This window comes from Hemitrygon akajei, chromosome 6 (genome assembly GCF_048418815.1).
Source record: "Hemitrygon akajei chromosome 6, sHemAka1.3, whole genome shotgun sequence".
In the NCBI taxonomy this organism is placed as follows: Eukaryota; Metazoa; Chordata; class Chondrichthyes; order Myliobatiformes; family Dasyatidae; genus Hemitrygon; species Hemitrygon akajei.
This window is the reverse complement of record NC_133129.1, coordinates 115,306,033-115,331,992: the sequence shown is the minus strand read 5'-3', so window position 1 is coordinate 115,331,992 and position 25,960 is coordinate 115,306,033. Positions and strand designations below refer to the sequence as shown.

The following is a 25,960-nucleotide window of genomic DNA, read 5'->3' as shown; positions in this document are numbered from 1 at the left end:
TGGGACAGGATGGATAGGGTTGGGAATGGGGATGGATTGGGTATGGGTCTGGGGAGGGAAGGATTGGGTTGGGACGGGATGGATTGGGTTGGGAATGGGGATGGATTGGGTGTGTGGCTGGGGATGGAAGGATTGGGTTGGGAATGGGGATGGATTGGGTGTGGGTCTGGGGAGGGATGGATTGGGTTGGGAATGGGGATGGATTGGGTGTGGGTCTGGGACAGGATGGATAGGGTTGGGAATGGGGATGGATTGGGTGTGGGTCTGGGGAGGGAAGGTTTGGATTGGGAATGGGGATGGATTGGGTGTGGGTCTGGGGCAGGGTGGAAAGGGTTGGGAATGGGGATGGATTGGGTGTGGGTCTGGGGAGGGAAGGATTGGTTTGGGAATGGGGATGGATTGGGTGTGGGTCTGGGGAGGGAAGGATTGGGTTGGGAATGGGGATGGATTGAGTGTGTGTCTGGGGATGGAAGGATTGGGTTGGGAATGGGGATGGATTGGGTGTGGGTCTGGGGAGGGATGGATTGGGTTGGGAATCGGGATGGATTGGGTTGGGAATGGGGATGGATTGGGTGTGGGTCTGGGACAGGATGGATAGGGTTGGGAATGGGGATGGATTGGGTGTGGGTCTGGGGAGGGATGGATTGGGTTGGGACTCGGGATGGATTGGGTTGGGAATGGGGATGGATTGGGTGTGGGTCTGGGACAGGATGGATAGGGTTGGGAATGGGGATGGATTGGGTGTGGGTCTGGGGAGGGAAGGATTGGGTTAGGAATGGGGATGGATTGGGTGTGGGTCTGGGGAGGGATAGATTATGTCTGAGGTGGGATGGATTGGGTCTGGCGTTTGGATCAGGATAGATTGGTCTGGGTCTGGGATGGAATGGTCTATGTCTAGGGCAGAATATATTAGGTTGGGAATGGGGGTGGGTATTTGAGTCACTCAATTGTTGCCCCTTTCCCTGTTGAGTTGTGTCTGGTGCAGTTCTCCTTAATATGATCGAGTGAATTTATTTCTGGATCTTCATTGTCATGTCTCCTCACAGCTGATGGTGAAGATCTTCTCTGGCCGTAAGCCCCTGACATACAGTTTCCAGACTTCTCTGCCCCGACTTCCCGTACCAGCTGTCAAGGACACCATGGGAAAGGTGAGTGGATCGCAGTTATTAATCCATTTAGGCTGAATAATGGTCTAAGTGTCCCAGGAGTTACTTCAGCTTGTCACAGTCTGGACAATCGAACAAGTGAGGTCCTGATATAACTGCTCCCAGCCACCGTAAACACTGTGGGCTCAGTATTTTTCGACTTTTGTTTCAAGCTTGTTATCAACACTGAATTTCCTAAAGCAGTATTCAGCTGAGACAACCTTGAAGGAGCTTTGTTGTTATGTAACCTGTGCTGTAGGCAGTGTGGGATAGATAACAGAGTTCTATGTTGTATGTGTTCAATGGGACTGGAGTAAGCTTTACCTGCCTAGGGCACTCTCTGCGTAAAGTTTTGATAGTTGATACTCTTACTGTGCATTATTGCCTCTGAGCTATGTTCAGAATTGAAATTAACCAGCTAAGTCTCTTGTCTATCTCCGCTTTGACGCATTCTCAACTTTATCAATTGAACTATTAACCTGGTGGGAGAGGAGAGCATGTGGGAAGTGAAAGGGAGATCTCCAGGGTTTTGGGCCTTCATGGATGTCCAAAACCAGAGTGGGATAAAACCAAGAAGGGGAAGCCTGTGACAAGGATGAAGAGCGTGGACATTAGGAAAGGCCATGGGGCGTGTAAGGTGTAGAGTTGGGAAGGGATTGAAAAGTAACATTGACATGAAATACAAAGGAAAACGCCAAACTATTTTATGAGTTTGTAAAAGGGAAGGGTACACAGCTCTAAATGAATAGTTTGCAACTGTCTTCAGAAAGGAGAGAATTGCAGGCATTGATGTTAAAGAGGAAGAAAGTGACTTTTACAAAGACAAAGAAATTGAGGGGTCAATCAACTTTAAAAATAGATAATTCTCCACCTTGGATAAAACATATCACAGGCTTTTCAGAAGAGCGAGGTTGGAGCTGACATAAGGTGAGATTTTAAGCCCGTTTGGACACAAGCATAGAACTCATCTGACTGCTAATGTGATTTAAGATGGGAGACGAATAAACCAAATAAGCAAAACTTTGACATTGGTCATGGGCAAATCACTGGATGGCACTGATAGAAAGGTTGTATGGAGTGGAGTTCTGCAGGCTTCAGCACTCTGTCCCTTGCTTTTTACAAATAATTTGGAGAAACGTAGGGGTGCTAGATTAAGAAGTGTGCAGACGGCCCTGATACTGAAGTTAGGAGTAATATTGAAAATGAGGAAGGTAGTGGCAGCTGAGGGAGGAATAAACAGGTTAATTTGTTGGCTGGTCACTTTGATAGCAGAATGCTTGCAGCAATGGCAGCAGGAATATAACATCAGGCAGAATCTAGCGGTATGAAACACCTGGCCCTATCACAGTGGTGAAACCACAACTGGTTCTGACCACATGAAGTATATCACGTGCGTACAAGGATGTAGAGGAGATTTACAAAAATGTTGTCGAGCCCAGGGAATTATTGTTATTGAGTTGGATGGACCAGGACTGAGGAAACACAAGAATTGGCAAATGATGGAATCTGGAGCAACATGCAATCTGCTGGAGGATCTCAGTGCGTCGACCCGAAACATCAACGATTCCTTCCCTCTGCGGATACTGCTTGATCTGCCGCATTCCTCCAGCAGGTTGCATGCTGGACCAGTCCAGAGTTGTTTCCTATTCTACAGATAAGACAGTTGGGTTAATAAATTGAAGGGGCATATAAAATTGCTGAATGACCCAGATAGGGTGAACAGGAAAGGTCAGGTTTTTATTCACCCAGTGCGTGACAGCAATCAGGAACACACTGCCTGAGGGAGCGGTGGCAGCAAAGAGTCTTGCAACCTTTATGAAGCATCCAGACGAGTATCTGAATCACCGAGACAGAGAAGGCTACAGGCTAAGTGCTGGGAAATGGTATTATTGTGGATAGTTTCTATGCTGTGGAACTCTGGCTAGTAACATCACCTGTCTCAGTGTTGTGTGTGTGAACTTGGCGAAGGGAGGGAGAATAAAATACTGGACGCTAGAGAGGAATAAAAGGAGAAGAGGAGTGGAGTGATGGAGCTTTGTGCCAGGATCTATCATGGGGACGATAAGCCTGTGGCCCCCTGTCTCGTGCCAAGTAATTTAGAATTATATAGGTTTATTATAACAGACTTAGTTGTGAAACTTGTTTTCTGTGGCAGCAGTACAGTGCAATGCATAAGGAGTACCAAGTTCCAATAAAAAAAATAAAATGTGCAAAAGAGGAATAGTGAAGTAGTGTTCATGAGTTTATGGGATGTTAGATGGAGATGAATTTGAATTATTGCTTAGCTCAAACTCTCCTGTGTTATCAAACCCTTTCAGTAATATGGGACAAGAATTTGATACATTGATTTTGACTGTAATTATAACAAACTTCTGCAGTAAAGATCACTGGTAACCCCAGTGACTCCCCATCTCTTGACGCTATGTGTGTCTCTGCTCTCTTGATGCTCTGTGTGTCCGTGCTACCTATTGTCTGTGATGGAGTGAAGTGCTCTTGTTGTGTCCAGTACCTGGAGTCTGTCCGTCCAGTCCTGACTGACGAGAATTTCAAGCGGATGCAGGCGCTGGCTCGGGACTTTGAGCTGAAGGAGGGACCGAGGCTTCAATGGTATCTGAAGCTCAAATCCTGGTGGGCCACCAACTATGTAAGTAATGGCTCTGCTGGTGAGATTTTAACTGGAACCTGCTTTTTGCACAGCCAGGGACTACGTTTACTGGGACTGCCCAAACACTGGATGATATAATGTCCAGTCACTGGCAATTAATTACGGTAGATGTCCCGAGGATATGGGTGAGTTTTAGATTGTGGGGGGAGTTGATGGGAATTTGGGGAGGATAAAATGAGGTCAGTGGTACCTGATGACTAGAGTGGATGGTAGACCAAAGAGCCTGCCTCTGTGCTGGATGAATGACTGCGATCGGTGGCCCTCCCTGGAGCTGAAGAAGCTTACACTCTTCGTGCTCGTTTTCTCTTCCCCTTTTCCTGCTTGCTCACGGTTTTCACGTTCACTCGTGGATTCACAGAGCACTTCAGTCAAGCTGGCCTGTACTGACTAAACCCATATTCCTCTAAGCCTTTCCTATCCACGTACCTTTCTAAATGTTTTTGAAATGCTGTAATGCTACCTGTCTCGACCACTCCCTTTGGCAGCTCATACTCGCGACCCTCTGTGTGGAAAAAGTTGCTCCTCGGGTCCATTTTGCATCTGCCCCTCTCACCTTACACACATGCCCTCGAGTTTTAGACTCCCTTACCCTGGGAAAATGACTGTGACCATTCACCTTATCTACATAGAAAACCTACAGCACAATACAGGCCCTTCGGCCCACAAAGTTGTACTGAACATGTCCCAACCTGAGAAATTACTAGGCTTACACACAACACTCTATTTTACTAAGCTCCATGTACCTATCTAAAAGTTCCTTAAAAGCCCCTGTCGTATCCGCCTCCACCACCGTTGCCAGCAGCCCATTCCACGCACTTACCACTCTCTGAGTAAAAAAACTTACCCCTGATATCTCCTTTGTACCTATTCCCCAGCACCTTAATTCTGTGTCCTCTTGTGGCAACCATTTCAGCCCTGGGAAAAAGCCTCTGACTATCCACATGATCAATGCCTCTCATCATCTTATACACCTCTCATCCTCCGTTGCTCCAAGGAGAAAAGGCTGAGTTCACTCAACCTATTCTCATAAGGCATGCTCCCTAATCCAGGCAACATCCTTGTAAATCATGAGGCAACATCCCTCGTGATTTTACCAATCTCTATAAAACCATCCAATCCACCCCCCCCCCCCCCCCCAACCCCAACCGCAACTTCCTTTGCTCCAGGAAAAACAGTCCCAGCCTATCCAACTTCTTGTAGCTCAAGCCCTTCAGTCGTGGCAACATCCTTGTGAATCTTTTCTGTACCTGCTCAAGGTTAATTGCAGACCTGCAATAAATACTCCAAGTTCAGACTAATGTATGGTATAATTGTAATGTGATGTCCCCACTCAGTTACTAAAGGCAAGCATTCTTCACACCATGTCTAAACGTGTTGCCACTCACAGAGGCTATGCACCTAGGTCTCCCCAGCACCCCGCCATTTACTTGGTAAGTCCTGTCCTGGATTAACTTCCCACAGTGCATCCCTGTGCACTTATCTGAATTAAATTCGATTTGCCATTCCTTTGATCACTTTCCCAGTTGATCTAAATCCTGTTGTAACCTAGGTTAATCTTCTTCAGTCTCCAATTCTGTGAAATCCATTGCCACAGATGGCTGTGGAGGCCAAGTCATGGGTATACTGAAAGCGGAGGTTGATTAGTAAGGGTGTCAGAGGTTACGGTGAGAAGTCAAGAAAGTGGGATTGAGAGGGATAATAAATTAGCCATGATGAAATGATGGGCCAAATAGCCTAATTCTTCTCCTCTGTCATATGGGCTCAAAAGCATACAAATTATGCCACCTGCAAACCCATTGAAATCATTAATATATATAATAAGGGATCTTAATCTTTCTCTTTCCTTTATTACTCCCACCTAGCACCATGAATCCAATGCTTCATCACATTAATTGAGGTTTACTAAGAATATCCAGTTTTTTTGCCCCAGGGCTGGGGAGTAGTATTCAGACTCCTCACTGGCAATATGCTGACAGATGGCATCTGCAGAAGGGTTCTAAGATGGTCACAATGGATAGCTGTCAAAATTCCTTTTTGGTCAGGTGAGAACAGCTGACATTTGGCCATGTGTGGAACTGTCCACAGTCCCCACTGTGTGCTTGCTCCTTGTAGACAATGACCTCTGTGGCCAGCAGTGATGTACTGTTAGGCTTTGGGCAACTGCTCTGTCCTGTAGAGGCTGGCAATGGGCAAAGCTGTTGTATGTCGATGTGTGTGTCTGGAATGCCCTGGTTTGACTGTAATCTCATAAACAGGTCAGTGACTGGTGGGAGGAGTACATCTATCTGCGAGGACGCGGGCCCATCATGGTGAACAGCAATTACTATGCAATGGTGAGTGGGTGTGTATTTTTGATGAGAGGTGGGCACGGGTGAGAGCGGGGAAGATGGTTGGATGAACTGTGGCTACATGGGGATCTGGGAGAGGGAGCAGGTGAGGATTGTGTGCAGTTTTGGGTCAGGGAAGGAGTAGATGAGTTGAACCTTGTTTGGATCTTTTGTACTTTGTGTAAATTATCTGTCAAGTTTTTCACTGTGCCTCAGTACATGGGACAAAAACAAACCAATTCCAATTCCATCTGAAGAAGGTTAGCTGGAAGGGCATTTGAAGGAGAAGGCGGAGGGATTTGAGGGTGGATTATTTTTCATTCTTTTGAGGATGAGTCAGCATCTTGTTGCCTCTCTCTAGTTGCCCTTGAGAAGGTGGTGGTGAGCTATCATTCTTGAACTGCTGCAGCCCCAGAGGTGTGGGTGTATTCACACTGCTGTAGTTCCAGGATCGTGACCCAGGATGTTGTGTGGATTTTAGGGCAACTTCCAGGTGGTGGGTTTAGAAGGTGCTGTCTGCGCAGTCTTGGTGGTTACTGCACTGTATCCTGTAGATCAGGGGTGTCAAACTCATTTTAGGTCACGGGCCGGATTGAGCAAAATGCAGCTTCATGCGGGCCGGATCAGTCGGACGGTGCGAACGCAGCTTTCGTTGCCTCCGTTTTTTCAGCCTGCTCTCATGTGTCTCAGTCTCTGCTATAACTACAAAGTGTTCCACTTTACAAATTCCGTTTCTTATGAAGAAGACTGCCGAATAAACACTAAAAACCCTGAAAACCTGGTACCTGAATAAACTCAGCATTAGCCATATCATACGCCATAGGCGCTTCGATTACTGGGGCCAGCTTTAATAGTAATTAGATATTATCTCGCGGGCCAAAGATAATTCCACCGCGGGCCGGATTTGGCCCGCGGGCCTTGAGTTTGACATATATGCTGTCGATAATACAAATACTGCTGCGTGTCGGTGGTGAACTGAGCAAGTGGTTTTGGATTAGATGCCCCTCAGATGGGCCACTGTGTCCCGTGTGGTGCCCAGCTTCTTGAATGCATCTGAGCAGGCAGCTTATGCCTGAGCTCTCCGTGTGCTCTGAATTTAGGACAATACAGGGTCAAGACTGAGTCGAGATTCACTGTGAATAACACACGTGACTTGTGGTGAGGATTGCATACCATCGCAGACTTCAAAGCCAAACGAAGTGGCGCTGCCAACATCGCGGCCTCTCTCCCAGATGAGCTCAGTCACTTTTACGCTCAGTTCAATGTCGCTAACTCTGAGCCTCTGAGGAAAGCCACCGCTACAAACTGCAAACTGGTCATCTCTGAGGCTGAGGTACGCAGATGTTTCCAACGAGTGGACAGTCACAGGGCTGCGGGACCGGACGGCATCCCAGGGCGAGTACTCAGGATGTGTGCAGCACAACTGGCAGGTGTGTTAACAAACATTTTTAATCTCTCCCTATCCCAATGTAGAGTGCCCTCCTGCTTCAAATTAACCACCATTGTCCCTGTACCGAAAAAGACCAAGGTAACGTGTGAATGACTGGCGTCCTGTCGCACTCACCTCAATAATAAGCAAATGCTTTGAGAGGCTGGTCAAGGACTGCACCTGTATCATGCTACTATCCAAACTGGACCCCCTACAATTCACCTACCGACACAACCGATCGACAGATGACGCAATAGCTGCAGCTCCCCACACCGTCCTTATGCATTTGGAGAAGAAGGATGCTTATGTGAGAATGCTGTTCTTGGACTACAGTTCATCATTCAACACCATCACTCCTTCCAGGCTTGATAAGAAGCTCAGAGACCTCGGCTTTAACCCTGCCTTGTGTAGCTGGATCCTGGACTTCCTGTCAGATTGCCGGCAGGTGGTAGGTGTGGGCTCCATCACCTCCAACCCTCTGACTCTCAGTACAGGAGTCCCTCAGGGCTGTGTATAATGCCCCCCTCCTTTACTCTCTGTATACCCATGACTGTGTCACCACCCACAGCTCTAACCTGCTAATTAAATTTGCTGATGGCACAACATTGATTGGCCTAATCTCAAACAATAATGAGGTGACCTACAGAGAGAAAGTCATCACCCTGACACAGTGGTGTCAGGAAAACAACCTCTCCCTCAATGTTGCAAAAACAAAGAAGCTGGTTGTGGACTACAGGAGGAAGGGAGACAGGCTAACCCCTATTGACATCGATGGATCTGTGGTTGAGAGGGTGAACTGCTTTAAGTTCCTCGGCATCCACATCACCGATGGAGAGGATGATGTGATCAACCTGATCAAAACATTCAGGCAGCTGGAGAAGAGCTAGCAATGATAAAATCAGAATTCGGGTTAACATCACTGGCATATGTTGTGAAATTTGTTGTTTTGTGGTATCAATAACTAAATAGGAATATTTGATGATCCCTATTGAACCTGCACACAGAGTTGCCACATATCTAATTCTTTTAGTGGCATGGTTAGAACATCGGCTGATTGGTAGGAGGCAGCAAGTGGGAATAAAAGGATCCTTTTCTGGTTGGCTGCCAGTGACTACTGATGTTCTGTAGAGGTTGGTGTTGGGACCACTTCTTTTTATGCTGTATATCAATGATTTAGATGATGAAATAGATGGCTTTGTTGCCAAGTTTGCAGATGATACAAAGTTTGGTGGAGGGGCAGGTAGTGTTGAGGAAACAGGTAGGATGCAGAAGGACTTACAGATTAGGAGAATGGGCAAGAGAGTGGCAAATGAAATACGATGTTGGACAATGCATGATCATGCACTTTGGTAGTAGAAATGAATGTGCAGACTATTTTCTAAATGGGGAGAAAATCCGAAAATCTGAGATGTAAAGGGACTTAGGAGTCCTAGTACAGAACACTCTAAAGTAGTGGTCACCAACCTTTTTAAGCCCAAGATCCCCCTACCCCTGCCTTAGTGAAAGGCAAGATCGACCTACTAAATTGTTATTGTACTTCCAACTTGAGGCCCTTTATTTGGGCTAATTGAATTTTTATTACATAAAATGCTTTTGTCAAACTTTCAAATTAATTTAACCAAGTAAACGCTGTAACTAGCAAATCCATCAGGCCATAGCGGCATCGAGCTCATCTGATAACACCTTTAATAAGCGGTGCTGAAGCGCTTCGGCTCGAATCAAGTTTATCAGTTTGTCCACCAGTGTCATTACATGAGAAAAGTCCACGACCTTCCCAGCCAAGGCCTGCTGATGAATCACACAGTGATAATCCAGGAAGTCGGGAAAATTGGGGTCATTACGGCACAGTGCTTTAAAACCAATGCGCATTGCTGGGGCCCCATCAGTAGTAATTGCCACCAGTTTATGAATGGGGATTTCATTTTCACGGATTTTTTTAAAAACTCATTGTAAATATCCTCACCTCTTGTTCTCTCCTTTAAGTGCAAAAGAGTGAGGAAGTCCTCCTTTGCTGTAAAATCCTGGAAAGCCATTCTGACAAATACAACAAGCTGAGCTGTTTGCATTACATCCAGGGATTCATCAAACTGTCCTGAAAAAATATTTACAGAGTGACAAATCCTTTAACACTGTCGATCCACGTCCTCTGAGCAGCATGTTTGCTTTGCCTTCAACCCCGATTTCAGCTCCTCAACTTTCCTGGTATTGGTAAACTTACTGAGACACTAGGATAAGTTTCAGGGGTACGCAAGCTAATGACACCACTGTTTTTGTTTCCCATTTTTTGTACATTTGGGGAATGTTGGAATTTAAAGGGGGAGAAGCGTTGTAATGTGAGCATTATAAAGATAAGTTAATACCAATTAGGATCATGGTGATATAGCAATACTCCCGCTATGGAAAGCTGTTTGTAAAGAGAGATTGTTTCCGGGGTTGCGGGGTTTTCCTTCCAGTCTTTTCTGCCTAATGCGCATTAGTGATAACCTCTGTATTCAAATATCATTTTACTGTTCTAGATAAAGTTGTTCCTTTTGGGCATGAAGTTGTCAAGTGGTCCTTTTTCTAAGTAGAAGTTACTACATATTTGCATCAAAAGGTTTATCAGGCATAATGTATTTGTGTATTTATTTTTCTTTTTTTTTGGGATCTACTGGGAAAGTCTCAAAGATCAACCGGTCGATCACGAACGACTGGTTGGTGACCACTACTCTAAAGGTTAACTTGCAGGTACAGTTGGTGGTGAGAAAGGCAATTGCAATATTGGCATTCATTTCAAGAGGTCTAGAATACAAGAGCAGGGATGTGATGCTGAGGCTTTATAAGGCACTGGTGAGGTCTCACCTTGAGTATTGTCAACAGTTTGGGCTCCTCATCTCGGAAGAGATGTGCTGGCATTGGAGAGGGTCCAGAGGAGGTTCACAAGGATGATTCTGGAATGAAAAGGTTATCATACAAGGAACGTTTGATAGCTTTGGGTCTGTACTCGCTGGAATTTAGAATGATGGGGGGGGGGTGATTTCATTGAAATCTTTTGAATGTTGAAAGCCCTAGACAGAGTAGATGTGGAAAGAAGCTTTCCCATGGTGGGGGGAGTCTAGGACAAGAGGGCACAGCCTCAGGATAGAGGGGCATCCATTCAAAACAGGGATTTGGAGAAATATCTTTGTGGTGAATTTGTGGAATTTATTACCACAGGGAACTGTGGTGGTCAGGTCGTTAGGTGTATTTAAGGTGGAGCTTGATAGGTTTTTGATTGGACACGACATCAAAGATTATGGGGAGAAGGCTGGAGAGTGGGGCTGAGGAAGGGGAAAAAAGGAGCAGCCATGATTGAATGGTGGAGCAGACGATGGGCCAAATGACCTAATTCTTCTCCTCTGTCTTGAAAAAATATTGGTGTTACCTTAGAAAATGGTTGCCAGTACTCTTGATGTCATTTCCATTCCCTTGTCAAGGAGCCAAAGTTTGATTGGCCGAGATGATCAGGAAGGATTTGTTATTGGTTTATTATTGTCACATGTACAGTGAAAAACTTTTCAGAAAAATCAAATTGTTACCCAGTGCACTGAGGTAGAACAAGGTAAAAACAATAACAATACAGAATAAAGTGTCACAGCTACAGAGAGCACGCAGAGTAAAGTGCAGGGTTATAACAAAGTAGATTGTGAGATCAAGAGCTCCATTCAAGAGGCTGATAATAGCAGGGTCGAAGGGTCCTTGATTTTGGTGGTACATGCTTTAAGGCTTTTGCATCTTCTGCCCGATTGGAGAGGGAAGAAGAGAGAACGCCCAGTGTGGGTGGGTATTTGATTATGCTGAGGCAGTGAGAATTGTAGATACTAGGTGTCCAACGCCATTTGAACTGGAGTTTCGAGTTAATTTGGTCTGTGTCCCTGGGGCACACAGACAGCATTGCCCTGCTTTGCTTCCATTCAACTGGTGACCAAATGTCTGCCTCTTTTTCAGGATTACCTGTACATTATTCCAACACATTTGCAGGCGGCTCGAGCAGGGAACACCATCCATGCCATGTTGCTTTATCGCCGTAAACTTGACCGTGAGGAAATCCGCCCCGTACGTATGCTTGAAGACTCTCTAGTACCACAGTCCTTCCCACCCTGAACCTGACCCTCACCCTTGTTGGTGCTTCATCCCTCCCTTTGTGTGCCTCACTACTTTCAGCCTTTTCTCCCTAAGCCCTTCTTCCCCTCACACCATTTCCTTCGCCAGGCTGGCTCCTGTCCTGCTTCCCTTTCTCTCCCTTGTGCTTTCCCCGTCTCTCACCTTGTCTGTTCCTCCTCCTTCAACCTCTCTGCCCTCGTGCCCACAGTCACCCTTGTTTAGTGTGGAGACTGGAGAAGAGCCAGGGTCAGCAACAAGAAGCTTAAATATACACAGAAAATGGGGCTAAACATTTCTCATCTCCACTGGTGTTAAGCCAGGAAGAGAAATGGACAGCTGGCATTTCAGGTCAAAACCCTTCATCTGGTTTGAAGAAACAGAGAGGAGATGTGTAAAAAGCCAAAGGGAGTGTATGGAGCAAGAGCTGGCAGGTAGATGAGTAGGTGCCTCCCTGCCTCCCTCCCTTTATTCCACGCTCCACCTTCCTCTCCTGTCACATCATCTTCAGCCATTTGTAGTCTTCGCCCAACACTACCCAGCTTCTAACATCAATCCCACCGTCCACCCTCCCTCTCCTGCCTATAATCCTCTTCCGCACACAGGCCACCCATCCCCTGCCAGAGCTTCACCATCCTTTCCCGTCACCTTTATAAGGACCATCTCCCTCCTGTCTTTTTAATTCAGGTGAAGGGTCTTGACTCAGTTCTTCGACTGTCCATTCTCCACCTCCCAGAGATGCTGCCTGACCTGCAGAGTTACTCCACTGGTCTGTGTTTTGCTCTAGGTCCTGCAGTTTCTCTTTTGTCTCCCTAACACTATCACTCACTCTACCCTTATTGTCTGTGACTGCTTCTCTCTCTCTCCCCCCCCTTTCTCTCTCCCTCCCCCCCTCCCCCCCTCTCTCCCTCCCCCCCTCTCTCCCTCCCCCCCTCTCTCCCTCCCCCCCCTCTCTCCCTCCCCCCCTCTCTCCCTCCCCCCCTCTCTCCCTCCCCCCCTCTCTCCCCTCCCCCCCCTCTCTCCCTCCCCCCCTCTCTCCCTCCCCCCCTCTCTCTCCCTCCCCCCCTCTCTCCCTCCCCCCCCTCTCTCCCTCCCCCCCTCTCTCCCTCCCCCCCCCTCCCTCCCCCCCCCCTCCCTCCCCCCCCTCTCTCCCTCCCCCCCTCTCTCCCTCCCCCCCCTCTATGATGAAGGTATAGTGGAACCCCTCCTCACTGTCCCAGGTCAGTGAATTATATATGAAAGTATATAGCTTTCCACGGATGCGTAATGTTTCAATCCTGCCTGATTCTGCTGTCTCTTTGTTCTGTGTTTCTTCCTCTTGCTCCTCTTCTCCACCCCTTCCTGTCTTAAATTGGTGTTTCCCTCTCCCTCCCCCACTGACCTGACCCAACCCCAATGCCCACTGCCCTCCCTTGTGTGTCTGTGGGGCACTCTTGGCATGACACAGATTTGCCTGCAGGACACTGCGGTTCCTCTCTGCTCCGCGCAATTTGAGTGGATGTTTAATACGACACGCATCCCCGGCCAGCATGCAGGTAAGATGAGCTAACATTCAGCTAACACCAGGTGACCAGAGTGGGACAAGGTGCCTTGGTCTCCTCGGAGATCCCTGCCCCCCACCCCCCCCCCCATGCTGAGGGCATTTCCGGCTAATGGGTGCCGTTGGAGCAGAGCTCAGCTTTAAGGGGTGTTTTTTTTTTTTCTTTTCTCTCATTTGAGGATTGTCCATCACTGAGGAGCTGGGCACACCATCACTGTGCATCACCGTCACAAGTTTTGCTTCTGCGAGGACGCGTGTACGGTGTTTATGGGCAGCTTGTTTGGTTTTACTGTCTGTGTATCTGTTTATGTGGCTGTGTACAATCTCCCCTCTTTGTTGCTTTCCTCCATCTCTTCCCTACACGACCTCTCTAAAAAGTGAATTCCCAGGGCATATCTGCTCCATTTCATTCCTCTCTGTCCTGCCTAAATTATATATATTTTAATTTACTCTGTGTTTTTTGACTTTTACTTTTCAGCTTATGGGTCAAAGTTCAATCCCCATGTGCTCCTCCCAGTACGAGCGTATGTACAATACCTGCCGTATTCCAGGGTTAGAGACAGGTACAGTTACAACCTCACTAATCTCTCCAGCTCTTTCATGCCCTTTAATGCTTGCTGCCTTTTGCTTCATGCTAGAACTCTGAAGATTAGGTCAACTGGAGTGGTAACCGTGGAATGGCAGGCAAATAAGCTGGTGGATTGGGGGTTAACATCTCAGGAGCTATGACTGATGGAACGTGACATCCCCATTATTCATTGCCACTTGCCTGTGGTTTGAGTGACAGTATTCATCCGCTGGACTGACCCTGCACCCCACTGGAGTTCCCATGCGGCCATGCATTGTACCTCGAACTGTCTTTGATTAGTGGCTGAAGATCCATGCCTGAATGAACTTCAGATATTCCCCTCTGCTCCAGGAGATGAGGAGGACTTCCAGCTGTGGCCCCTGCGGTTGTTCTGGAAGCTTCCTCCTGCGTCTGGTGGTGGCTGGCCCCCATTTCATAATGACTCCCTTGGTTGGAGAGGACCCAAGGAAAGGTTGTTCAGTGCACAATCCCTGCTTCTGCTTGGTGACGAGGTCCCTGGCTGTGAAGCCTTTGATGGGATTGTGCACTGAGTAAGCTATACTTAAGGCAGATGAATTTCTTGCAAAGGTTTTTGAAAGAAGTCTCCACAAGCGATTGTCTGGGGAACTCTGAGAGGACAAGCTCCCCGCAGAGGTTATTGCACCCACCAATCCCTGCTTGCCACCTTAGCCCTGCTGATCCCCCCCACCCATGTGTCACTGCTACCCCTCACCCTCCCCTCTCCATTTGTATGACTCCCACCCCTCACATACCCAACCAGTCTGGTTCCTTCTCGTGTACCATTCCTCTGTCTCTCTGGCTGCCCCCAGTCTCACTCACCTTAACCCCCACCGTTCGCCCAGCTGCAACCCTTCACCCACCGTCTGCCTGTCTGTTTGTCTGCCGCTCCTCCTTCCTCCCCCCCCCCCAAATCAGGCCACTCGCTTGGTGTTTTGGAAACCCATTCTCCCGCGAGTGGGCGGGGGGCTACAAACGAGGCAACTGCTGTCTGCGTCTGAGTGTTCGAAACAGAAAGAGGGTGGGTGTGCTGAGATCGTGGGCGACCTCCCTGGATGTCTTCCCTGACCATCCCTCTCTCCCTACTCCCTCTCCTCCCTCTCTCCCTACCCCCTCACTCCTCCTGGCCCCACCGCTCCGCCCACCCACCCACCCCTGTCACTCCAGCACCACCCCCCTCGGCCCCGTTGCTTCAGCCTCCCCAGCCCCATTGCTAATGCCCCCCCCACCCCCGTCGCTCCAACCCCCCCACCCCCATCGCGCCGGCCCCCCCCACCCTTGGCCCCGTCGCTCCAGACGACACCCCCCCCCCCCCCCATTGCTCCAGCCTCCCCCAGCCCCATTGCTAATGCCCCCCCCCCCCCCCGGCCCAGCTGCTCCAGCCCCCCCACCCCCGTCACTCCAGCACCACCCCCCCACCGGCCCCGTTGCTCCAGACCCCCCCCCCCCCCCCACTGGCTCTGTCGCACCCCGCCCCCCCCCCGTCGACCGCCCCCCACTCTGACGGATCTTTCCTCTCCCTCAGACACCCTGCACCACCTGAAGGATAGCAAGCACATTGTGGTCTACCACAGGGGTCGATACTTCAAGGTCTGGCTCTACCACAGTGGCAGGCTGCTGAAGCCTTGTGAGATCCAGGTGCAGATGCAGAAGATCCTGGACGACGTGTCAGAGCCTCAGCCTGGGGAGGAGAAGCTGGCGGCTCTCACCGCTGGTGACAGGTGAGTGCACTTGGGTGACCGGTCCTTGGGGTTGACTTGATAACATTTGCTCTTCATAACCCAGAGATAGGATGGGAGAGATTCCGGAGGATTGGAGGGTTGCAGATGTTGTTCCTTTATTCAAGAAAGGGAGTAGAGATAGCCCAGGAAATTATAGACCATTGAGTCTTACCTCAGTGGTTGGTAAGTTGATGGAGAAGATCCTGAGAGGCAGGATTTATGAACATTTGGAGAGGTGTAATATGATTAGGAATAGTCAGCATGGCTTTGTCAAGGGCAGGTCATGTCTTACGAGCCTGATTGAAACTTTTTGAGGATGTGACTAAACACATTGATGAAGGAAGAGCAGGAGATCTAGTGTATATAGATGTCAGCAAGGCATTTGATACTTACTGAGAAAGTAAGGAGGCATGAGATCCAAGGGACATTGCTTTGTGGATCCAGAACTGGCTTGCCCACAGAAGGCAAAGAGTGGCTGTAGACAGATCATATTCTGCATGGAGGTCGGTCACTAGTGGTGTGCCTCAGGGATCTGTTCTGGGACCCCTTCTCTTCGTGATTTATGTAAGTGACCTGGATGAGGAAGTGGAGGGATGGGTTAGTTAATTTGCTGATGACACAAAGGTTGGGGGTGTTGTAGATAGAGTGGAGGGCTGTCAGAGTTTACAGCGGGACCTTGATAGGTTGCAAAACTGGGCTGAGAAGTGGCAGACGGAGTTCAACCCAGATAAGTGTGAGGTGATTCATTTTGGTAGGTCAAATATGATGGCAGAATATAGTATTAATGGTAAGATTCTTGGCAGTGTGGAGGATCAGAGGGACCTTGGGGTCTGAGTCCATAGGACGCTCAAAGCAGCTGCGCAGGTTGACTTTGTGGTTAAGAAGGCACTTCATGAACCATGGGATCGAGTTTAGGAGCCAAGAGGTAATGTTGAAGCTATATAGGACCCTGGTCAGACCCCACTTGGAGTATTGTGCTCAGTTCTGGTTGCCTCACTATGGGAAGGATGTGGAAACTATAGAAAGGGTGCAGAGGAGATTTACAAGGATGTTGCCTGGATTAGGGAGCATGCCTAATAAGAATAGGTTGAGTGAACTCAGCCTTTTCTCCTTGGAGTGACGGAGGACGAGAGGTGACCTGATACAGGTGTATAAGATGATGAGAGGCATTGATTGTGTGGATAGTCAGAGGCTTTTTCCCAGGGCTTAAATGGCTGCCACAAGAGGGCACAGGTTTAAGGTGCTAGGGAGTAGGTACAGAGGGGATGTCAGGGGTAAATTCTTTACGCAGAGAGTGGTGAGTGCGTAGAATGGGCTGCTGGCAATGGTGGTGGAGGCAGATACAACAGGGTCTTTTAAGAGGCTCCTAGATAGGTACATGGAGCTCAGAAAAATAGATGGCTATGGGTAACTCTAGGTAATTTCTAAAGTACATGTTTGGCACAGCATTGTGAGCCGAAGGACCTGTATTGTGCTGTAGGTTTTCTATGTTAACCCGGACTGCTATGTAATCTGAATTCCCAAGGGCTAGGGATCTTGGGGCAGTCAGTCGAATTGGCCAGGGTTGATAAATTTACTCAAAGTTGGTGCATTAAAAACAGAAAATGCTTGCAACATTCAAAGTTCATACTATCAGTGAAAGGTCAACCGGAGTGCAGGATGCACTCGATAGGTACACCATTACTCCACAGTATTGTAATGAATGGCATCAGAAGCAGATAAAATTGATAAGAAAGAACAATTACTAAAAGTGGAGTGAGAGAGCGCAGAAACCAGTTCTGCTGCTGGCAGGAACAAACATATATAAATAAATCAGACTTGTAAGTTTGTTTATATGTACAGGTGTCAGGCTTTTGTAGCCTAGAGACAGCCCAGGCGGAATGTTGTGAGCATTATGGTTATTCTTCGGACCTGGCTGCTGTTCATTTGTACCTCAGCTGTTCCTGGCAGCTGCCTGCTCAAATAATTCTCAAATCAATTCGCTTTTTGGCTCTGTGTGTTTGTTTGAATTGATGTCATTCTGCCTGAGTTTTTGCCACCTGCCTGAATCCACAGATGCCTCTTGGTAAGCTTTCTTTTCAGTCTGTGCTGCATACTGTTCCACCAGACTTTGTTGTATCAGAACTTCAGCAAGGCATTTGACAAGGTTCCACTTGTGACGTTGGTCAAGAGGAGTTGGTGGCTTGGCATTCACAGCGAGGCGGTAAATTGGATTTGACATTGGCTTTGAGGGAGAAGCCTCTCTGACTGGAGGCCTGTGACTAGTGGAGTGTTGTTTTGTCATTTATATCAATGATCCTGATGATAATGTGGTTAACTGGATCAGCGAATTTGAAGGTGACGCCGAGATTGTAGTGGACAGTGAAGAAGACTACGATGGCTTGCAGCAGAATCTGGACCGGCTGAAGCAATGGGCTGGAAAATGGCAGCTGGAAGTTAATGCAGACAAGTGCCAGGTTTTGCACTTCAGTAGGACCAGTCAGGGTAGGTCTCACACAGTGAACAGTATTGTGTGCCGTTTTGGTCACTAACCTACAGGAAAGAAATGAACAAGGAGAAAGAGTGCAGAGCAAATGACATGGATGTGGTCGGGTCTGAGTTATCAGGAAAGATTGAATAGGTTAGGACTGTGTTCTTCAGAACTTACAAGATTGAGAGGAGATTTAATAGAGGTATACAAAATTATGAGGGTTTTGACTTTTTCTATTAAGGTTGGATAGGACTACAACTAGAGGTCATTGGTTAAAGATGAATGGTGAAAAGTTTAATGGGAACATCTGGGGAAACTTCTTCACTCAGAGGATGGTGAGAGTGTGGAACGAGCTGCCAGTGCAAGTGGCGCATGTGAGCTTGATTTCAATGTTTAAGAGAAGTGTGTTAGGTACAAGGATGGTAAGGTTATGGAGGGCTAAGATCCCAGTGCAGGTCTATGGGAGTGAGCAGTTTAAATGGTTTGGCATGGACTAGATGGGCTGAAGGGCCTGTTTCTATGCTGTACTTCTCTGAGTCTATGATGTTTTGTCTGCCAATCAGAAGAATTACCCAACATTTCATCACTTATATTGGAATTAGTTTATTATTGCCACATGTACCAAGATACAGTGAAAATCCGGTCTTGCATATTGTTCAAACAGATCAAATCAGCACAGTGTGTTGAAGCAGAACAAAGTAAAACAGTAACAATGCAGAATAAAGTGTAACAGCTACAGAGAAAATGCAGCACGGGTAAACAAAGTGTAGATCATCACAAGGTAGATTGTGAGGTCAAGAGCCCGATTTAGAGAAGATGTTTGGGAAGCTGAAAACCATGAAGGTAGATAAGTCACCTGGAACAGATGGGCTACACCCAGGGTTCTAAAAGAGGTAGCTGAAGGGTTTGTAGAGGCATTAGCGATCTTTCAAGAATAACAGAATTCTGCAATGGTTTTTGAGGACTGGAGAATTACAAATCTCACTCCACTCTTTAGGAAGGGCAGGAGCAAACAAAAGGAAATTATCACCTAGTTAGCCTGACTTCAGTGGTTAGGAAGATGTTGGAGTTCATTGTTGAAGATGAGGTTTTGGGGTACTTGGAGGCACATGATAGAATAGGCCAAAGTCAGTATGGTTTTCTAATGGGGAAATCTTGCCTGACAAATCTGTTGGAATTCTTTGAGGAAGTAATGGGCAAGACAGACGAAGGACAGCCAGTGGATGTTATGTACTTGGATTTTCAGAAGGCCTTTGACAAGATGCCACACATAAGGCTACTTAACAAGATAAGAGCCCTTGGTATTACAGGGAAGACACTAGTATGGATAGATGATTGGCTGATCGGCAGCAGGCAAAAGTGGAATAAAGAGGGCCTTTTCTGGTTGACCACCAGTGACTAGTGATGCTCCTCAGGGGTCAGTAATGTATTCGCTGCTTTTTAAGTTATATGTCAATGATTTGGATGAAGGAATTGATGGCTTTGTGGCCAGGTTTGCAAAAGATACAAAGGTAAGTGATGGGGCAGGGAGTGTTGAAGAAACAAGGTGTTTGCAGAAGGACTTAGATTGGTAAAATGGGGAAAGAGGCAGATGGAATATAATGTAGGGAAGTGCATGGTCATGCACGTTAGCAAAAAGAATGAAGGTGTAGAGTATTTTCTAAATGGAATGAAAATTCAAAAATCAAACGTGCAGTGGGACTTGGGAGCCTTGTACACGATTCCCTAAAGGTTAACTTGCAGGTTGAGTCAGTGGCAAGGAGGGCAAATGCACTTCATTTCCAAAAGACTGCAATAAATGGAAAAAACAAGGATGTAATGCTGAGACTTTAAGCCATTGGTCAGACTGCATTTGGAGTGTTGTGAGCAGCTTTTGGCCCCTTAACTAAGAAAAGATGTGCTGGCATTGGAGAAGATCCAGAGGAGGTTCACGAGAATGATCCCATGAGTGAAAAAGGTTAACATGAGGAGTGTTGGATGGCTCTGGGCCTGTACTTGCTGGAGTTTAGAAGAATGAGAGGAATCTCATTGTATCCTATCGAATATTGAAAGGTCTGGAGAAAGAGCATGTTGCCTGTAGTAGGAGAGTCTAGGACCAGAGGGCACAGCCTCAGAAATTCCATTTAATACAGAGATGAGGAAATATTTCTTCAGCTTAGTGGTTGTGAATCTGTGGAATTCGATGCTTCACACGGAGATGCAGGCTAACTCATTGGGTAGATTCAAGGTGAGGGTTGATAGGTTCTAGATTAATCATGGCCTTGAAGGTTACGGAGAGACAGCAGGAGAATGGGGTTAAGACGGATAATAAATCAGCCATGATGGAATGACGGAGCAGGCAGTGGGCCAAATGGTCTAATTCTGCTCCTATGTCTTATGGTTATGGTCATATGATCATTCTTATAACAGCAGGGTAGAAGCTGTCCTTGAGCCTGGTGGTACATGCTTTCAGGCTGTTGTATCTTCTGCCAAAGGGGGAGGGGAGAGGAGAGAAGGTCTAGGGTGGGTGGGCTCTTCAATTATACTGGCGGTTTTACTAGGCAGTAGACAGACTGAAATACAGACAGGGACACAGACAGACTGACACAGTCGGGCAGAGATGGACAGACTCACAGGCAGAGACAGACAGACTGAGAGACACAGATGCATAGACAGACAGGAACAGGTAGGTGCATGGACAGGGACAGACGCAAATGGACAGATGCATAGACTGAGGTAGACAGACACACACAGACACACGTGTATACACACACAGACACGTACGTGTCAGCCCATTTGCCAACCCTTACTGCTCACTAAATGCTCACAGTCGGGTTTATCTCCTGGCACTCTAGGGTGCCCTGGGCCAAAGCCCGCCTTTCCTTCTTCAGTCGGGGGAAGAATAAGATGTCATTGGAGGCCATCGAGAAGGCAGCTTTCTTTGTGACGCTGGATGACACTGAACAGGGGTTCAGGAAGGAGGACCCAGTAGCATCGCTGGATAACTACGCAAAATCCCTGCTGCATGGCAAGTGTTATGACAGGTAGGTGGTCAGACTGTGGGTAATGGGGTCAGACTGTGGGTAATGGGGTCAGAATGTGGGGTGGGGGGGTCTGACTGTGGGTAATGGGGTCAGACTGTGGGGTGGGGGGGTCTGACTGTGGGTAATGGGGTCAGAATGTGGGGTGGGGGTGGTCAGACTGGGTAATGGGGTCAGACTGTGGGTAATGGGGTCAGAATGTGGGTAATGGGGTCAGAATGTGGGGTGGGGGGGTCTGACTGTGGGTAATGGGGTCAGAATGTGGGTAATGGGGGGTCTGACTGTGGGTAATGAGGTCAGAATGTGGGGTGGGGGGGTCTGACTGTGGGTAATGGGGTCAGAATGTGGGGTGGGGGGTCTGACTGTGGGTAATGGGGTCAGAATGTGGGGTGGGGGGGGGGTCTGTCTGTGGGTAATGAGGTCTGACTGCGGTGGGGGGTCAGACTGCGGTGGGGGGTCAGACTGTGGGTAATGGGGTCAGACTGTGGGTAATGGGGTCAGACTGTGGGTAATGGGGTCAGAATGTGGGGTGGGGGGGTCAGACTGTGGGTAATGGGGTCAGACTGTGGGTAATGGGGTCAGACTGTGGGTAATGGGGTCAGAATGTGGGGTGGGGGGGGTCTGTCTGTGGGTAATGAGGTCTGACTGCGGTGGGGGGTCAGACTGTGGGTAATGGGGTCAGACTGTGGGTAATGGGGTCAGACTGTGGGTAATGGGGTCAGACTGTGGGGTGGGGGGGTCAGACTGTGGGTAATGGGGTCAGACTGTGGGTAATGGGGTCAGACTGTGGGTAATGGGGTCAGAATGTGGGGTGGGGGGGTCTGACTGTGGGTAATGGGGTCAGACTGTGGGGTGGGGGGGTCTGACTGTGGGTAATGGGGTCAGAATGTGGGGTGGGGGTGGTCAGACTGTGGGTAATGGGGTCAGACTGTGGGTAATGGGGTCAGAATGTGGGGTGGGGGGGTCTGACTGTGGGTAATGGGGTCAGAATGTGGGGTGGGGGGGTCTGACTGTGGGTAATGGGGTCAGAATGTGGGGTGGGGGGGTCTGACTGTGGGTAATGAGGTCAGAATGTGGGGTGGGGGGGTCTGACTGTGGGTAATGGGGTCAGAATGTGGGGTGGGGGGGTCTGACTGTGGGTAATGGGGTCAGAATGTGGGGTGGGGGGGTCTGTCTGTGGGTAATGAGGTCTGACTGCGGTGGGGGGTCAGACTGTGGGTAAGGGGGTCTGACTGGGGTAGGGGTTCAGACTGTGGGTAAGGGGGTCTGACTGTGGGTAATGGGGTCAGAATGTGGGGTGGGGGGGTGTGACTGTGGGTAATGAGGTCTGACTGTGGGGTGGGGGGTCAGTCTGTGGGTAAAGGGGCCACACTGTGGGGGTTGGTGGTCAGTCTGTGGGTAAGGGGGTCAGACTGTGGATGAAGGGGTCAGACTGTGGGTAAAGGGGCCACACTGTGGGGTTGGTGGTCAGACTGTATGTAAGGGGGTCAGACTGTGGGGTTGGACTGCGGAGTGTGGGTGAGGATGATGTAGTCAGATTGGCATGGGGCAGCCATACTGTTACGTGGAAAGGCTGCCCGCAGGAAAGGTGTCGTCATAGTATTCCGTGTCTAAGGAGCCGAGCTGGAGTGGATTTGTGGAGGCCCTCTGTGAGGGAGAATAGTGTTGTTCTCAGGACACCTCAACCTCACAGGGCAAACTCCAGTGCTATGCTGAGAGTCCAACCCCAGGCTACTGTCAATCCCTTCTCCTGCAGCCAGCAAGAGAATGGCCTCACACAGAATTGTCGGACCCTGCCCTGCTGCTCTGCTGCATTTCACTGGGGTATCAGCCCCCACCCCCCCCACCCCGCATCCCAAGGGCTGGCTCTTGGCAAGTCCAACATGGATGAAGTCCATAGCTTCCTTCCCATGGCCAGGAGATGCTTGCTGACTGAGTGAGGAGATAAAAAACCAAGACATGAAACCTGGCACTAGCTTACCCTCGCTGAACCTGTAGGGTGGTGTGGTGTCACATCTGGTATTACCACAACCCAGGTTTGATCCTGAGCTCTAGTGCTGTCTGTGTGGAGTTTGTGTGTTCTTCTGTTATTCCTGTACATTCTTCGTTGTGGAGTTTGTGTATGTTCTTCCATGACCATGGGGGCTCCCCCACATTCAGGGCACTCTCCTTTCTTCTCGCATCCCAGAGATGTGTGAGATAGTGTAACTGGCCACTGTAAATAGTCCCAAGTGTTTGGGTGGTAGGAGAGTCAGGAGGGAATGAATGGGAATGGGTGTCAGTTAAGTAAGCAGAGGAATGGTATAAATGGAAATATGCTGGGGGCTGGCATGGATTGAATGGGCTGAATGGCAGTGTTGTACTACCCACTGTGAACAGGAACGGTGTACATGAGGACGCTCTTCTCTGTGTTTCTGAGAACACACTTCTTTGCTTGCAGGTGGTTTGACAAGTCCTTGAGTTTTATCATCTTCAAGAACGGTAAAGTGGGCCTGAATGCCGAACACTCCTGGGCGGATGCTCCCATCATCGGCCACTTGTGGGAGGTGGGTTCAGCACTTGGCTTCCTCTGGGAGGTTAAAGCAGCATTAAGTGTCCCTTCTTTAGAAGTGGCTTCCTCTGGGAGGTTAAAGCAGCATTAAGTGTCCCTTCTTTAGAAGTGGCTTCCTCTGGGAGGTTAAAGCAGCATTAAGTGTCTAGAAGTTGTGTTAAAAGGGGTCTTGATGAGCCCAGAGAGGAATCAGACTTTCTAATTTCTCATGAAGGGAATGAGGAGTTGTTTTGGGGAGGCTGTCTTCACACAGTGACTTGTCCTTGAGGACTGAGTGAAGTGGGGACCATTGGATCTTTCTAGGAAAAAGTTCAGCCAGAGGGGAGGCACTCAAGCCAAGGCGGATAAGTGGAAATGATGTCCACCTGGGCAGTGCCTTTAACTGTGGTGTCTGCAGTACTCACAGACTGCTGGCAGATGGCAGCCTCTTGCAGGATTGGGATGTGTACACTATTTAAAGAAATAACACGATAACATGATTAGCTATCGTGTTGCCATGGCCCAGGCTCAAGTGCATTTGCCATGGGTCCCAGAGTTGAAGGTGTTATCATGGACTCCTGTGGTGGAGTGGGTTGCCATGGAGATGAAGAGTGTGTTGAGATGAGCCACGGGGGTCACTGCATTGCTGCGACCTGGCATTACCGAGAGACAGTGCATCGCTGTTGGGAGCCAGGGAAAATGTTGGGTTAAACCAATCATGTTTGCTTGGTCTGTACTGGGCGAATGATGGCCCATCAGTGGAGAGGCTAGCCTTCTCTGGCTGACCTGATGTCTTTGTTTCCAGTGCAAAGCTGATTGATTGTGGGATTTTGAGTTTTTATTTTTGGTTCTTTTTTGTGCCCCTGTGTCTGCCTGAGCTCCGAGTCTGTAAGGCAGATGGCACAGCTACAGTTGCACTGAGCTGTTGAAACCAGTAATTCTAATCGGGCCTTCTTCACATTCCCTGCTTCTCTTCTCGTCGAGTCTAATAATAGCTGGGACTGTGCGATCAGCTGATGGGTGTTCTTGCTCGTGTTTCTGCTGCGTGGGAAGGTTCCGTCTCAGCTATGGCTGGCGCTCAGGCAGTGAGCAACATGCATTCCTAACGTCTTCATATGTCTCCTGCAGTACTTGTTGGCCACCGACCAGTTTCAGCTTGGATACACAGAGGAGGGGAACTGCAAGGGAGTGCCTAATCCCAGGATCTCTGCTCCCCAGCGGCTGCAGTGGGAGATTGAAGAACCGGTGAGTTGTGTCAGCACTTGTTAAAACCATACCCCCAGCTTATTGACACCCTAGAGTCATGCAATTGTTAAATCCTGCAAGTGGGACATTCAGCCCATTGAGTCTGTACTAGCACTTTGTTGAGCAAAATGGTCTCATCCCTATTGCTCCATAACTGCCATTGTTCTGCCTGCCTCCTCTTAAAAACTAAGCCAGGCTCCAAGCAAATTCAAAACTTGCAGGTGACACAAAATATGGGAAATTTATCCTGTTCTTCCTTGTCAAAGTTATTGATATTTATTAGGAAAGCAGTTCTCCAGAAAACAATGCTATCTCCCAGAGAAACGTCTGTCTAGCATTACCTTGCTGTTTACTTCTAATCCATCCCCTCAGTGTTCCCACCTGCTTTTGCATATGACTTTTATCAAGGGCTGTCTTAAAGTCAATGTATACATAGACACACAGAATTACAGCATAACAATTGACCTTTTAGCATACCATGTCCCTGATGACTCTTTTGTCCATCTATCCTAAACATTTGCTGAAAAATAAGAAGAAAGCATAGATGTTGGAAATACATAATAAAAGCAGAAACTGTTTATGATACTCAACAGGTCGGGCAGTCCCTGTGGAGGAACTAACAGTCAATGTTTGTCCATTTGCTATCTTCCGGTACTTTGGTCACTTTTGTACCCTTTTCAGTTTCTACCCCCTCTTCCCTCGCCACTGTGTTTTAAGTCTGGGTAGTCATTTTAATACCAGCTTACAAGCTTTATCTTTTCAACCAAGTATTTTACTGAGGCCTTGGCAGTATCTGCTTCCTTGTAATGACTATTTCAAGGTGTTCATCAGTATTCCAGTAATGCCTCTGTCTCTTTGTAGATCACCTTCTTTCTCCCGAATAAGTCCACCACATCTCCCCCACAATCTCCATCAGCACAGGTGCACCACCAGGCTGTGTGCTTAGCCCCCTGCTCTACTCACTTTACACTTATGTCTGTGTAGCTGAACACAGCTCCAAAGCCATATTTAAGTTTGCAGATAACACCACTTTTGTTGTCCGAATCAAAGATGGTGACAAATCAGCATATAGGAGGGAGATTGAGAATCCGGCTGAGTGGTGCCAAAACAACAACCTCTTACTCAATGTTGGTAAGACCAAGGAGCTGATTATTGACTTCAGG

At 48.2% G+C, this 25,960-nt stretch overlaps 1 protein-coding gene across 4 annotated transcripts in view; it reads left to right on the top strand.

The window, feature by feature from the left end:
• cpt1ab (carnitine palmitoyltransferase 1Ab (liver)) overlaps positions 1–25,960 on the top strand; it is a 74,944-nt gene that overhangs the window by 33,986 nt on the left and 14,998 nt on the right. For 3 of the 4 annotated variants that reach the window (XM_073049075.1, XM_073049077.1, XM_073049076.1), the window contains exons 6-14: positions 1,047–1,148; positions 3,652–3,789; positions 6,066–6,143; positions 11,533–11,640; positions 13,133–13,220; positions 15,337–15,532; positions 20,837–21,025; positions 23,463–23,568; positions 24,681–24,797. In XM_073049075.1, the coding sequence (XP_072905176.1) occupies positions 1,047–1,148; positions 3,652–3,789; positions 6,066–6,143; positions 11,533–11,640; positions 13,133–13,220; positions 15,337–15,532; positions 20,837–21,025; positions 23,463–23,568; positions 24,681–24,797 (1,122 nt within the window). Of the gene's footprint in view, positions 1–1,046; positions 1,149–3,651; positions 3,790–6,065; positions 6,144–11,532; positions 11,641–13,132; positions 13,221–13,703; positions 13,789–15,336; positions 15,533–20,836; positions 21,026–23,462; positions 23,569–24,680; positions 24,798–25,960 lie in introns of all 4 variants that reach the window. The other variant, XM_073049078.1, reaches the window with a different exon arrangement.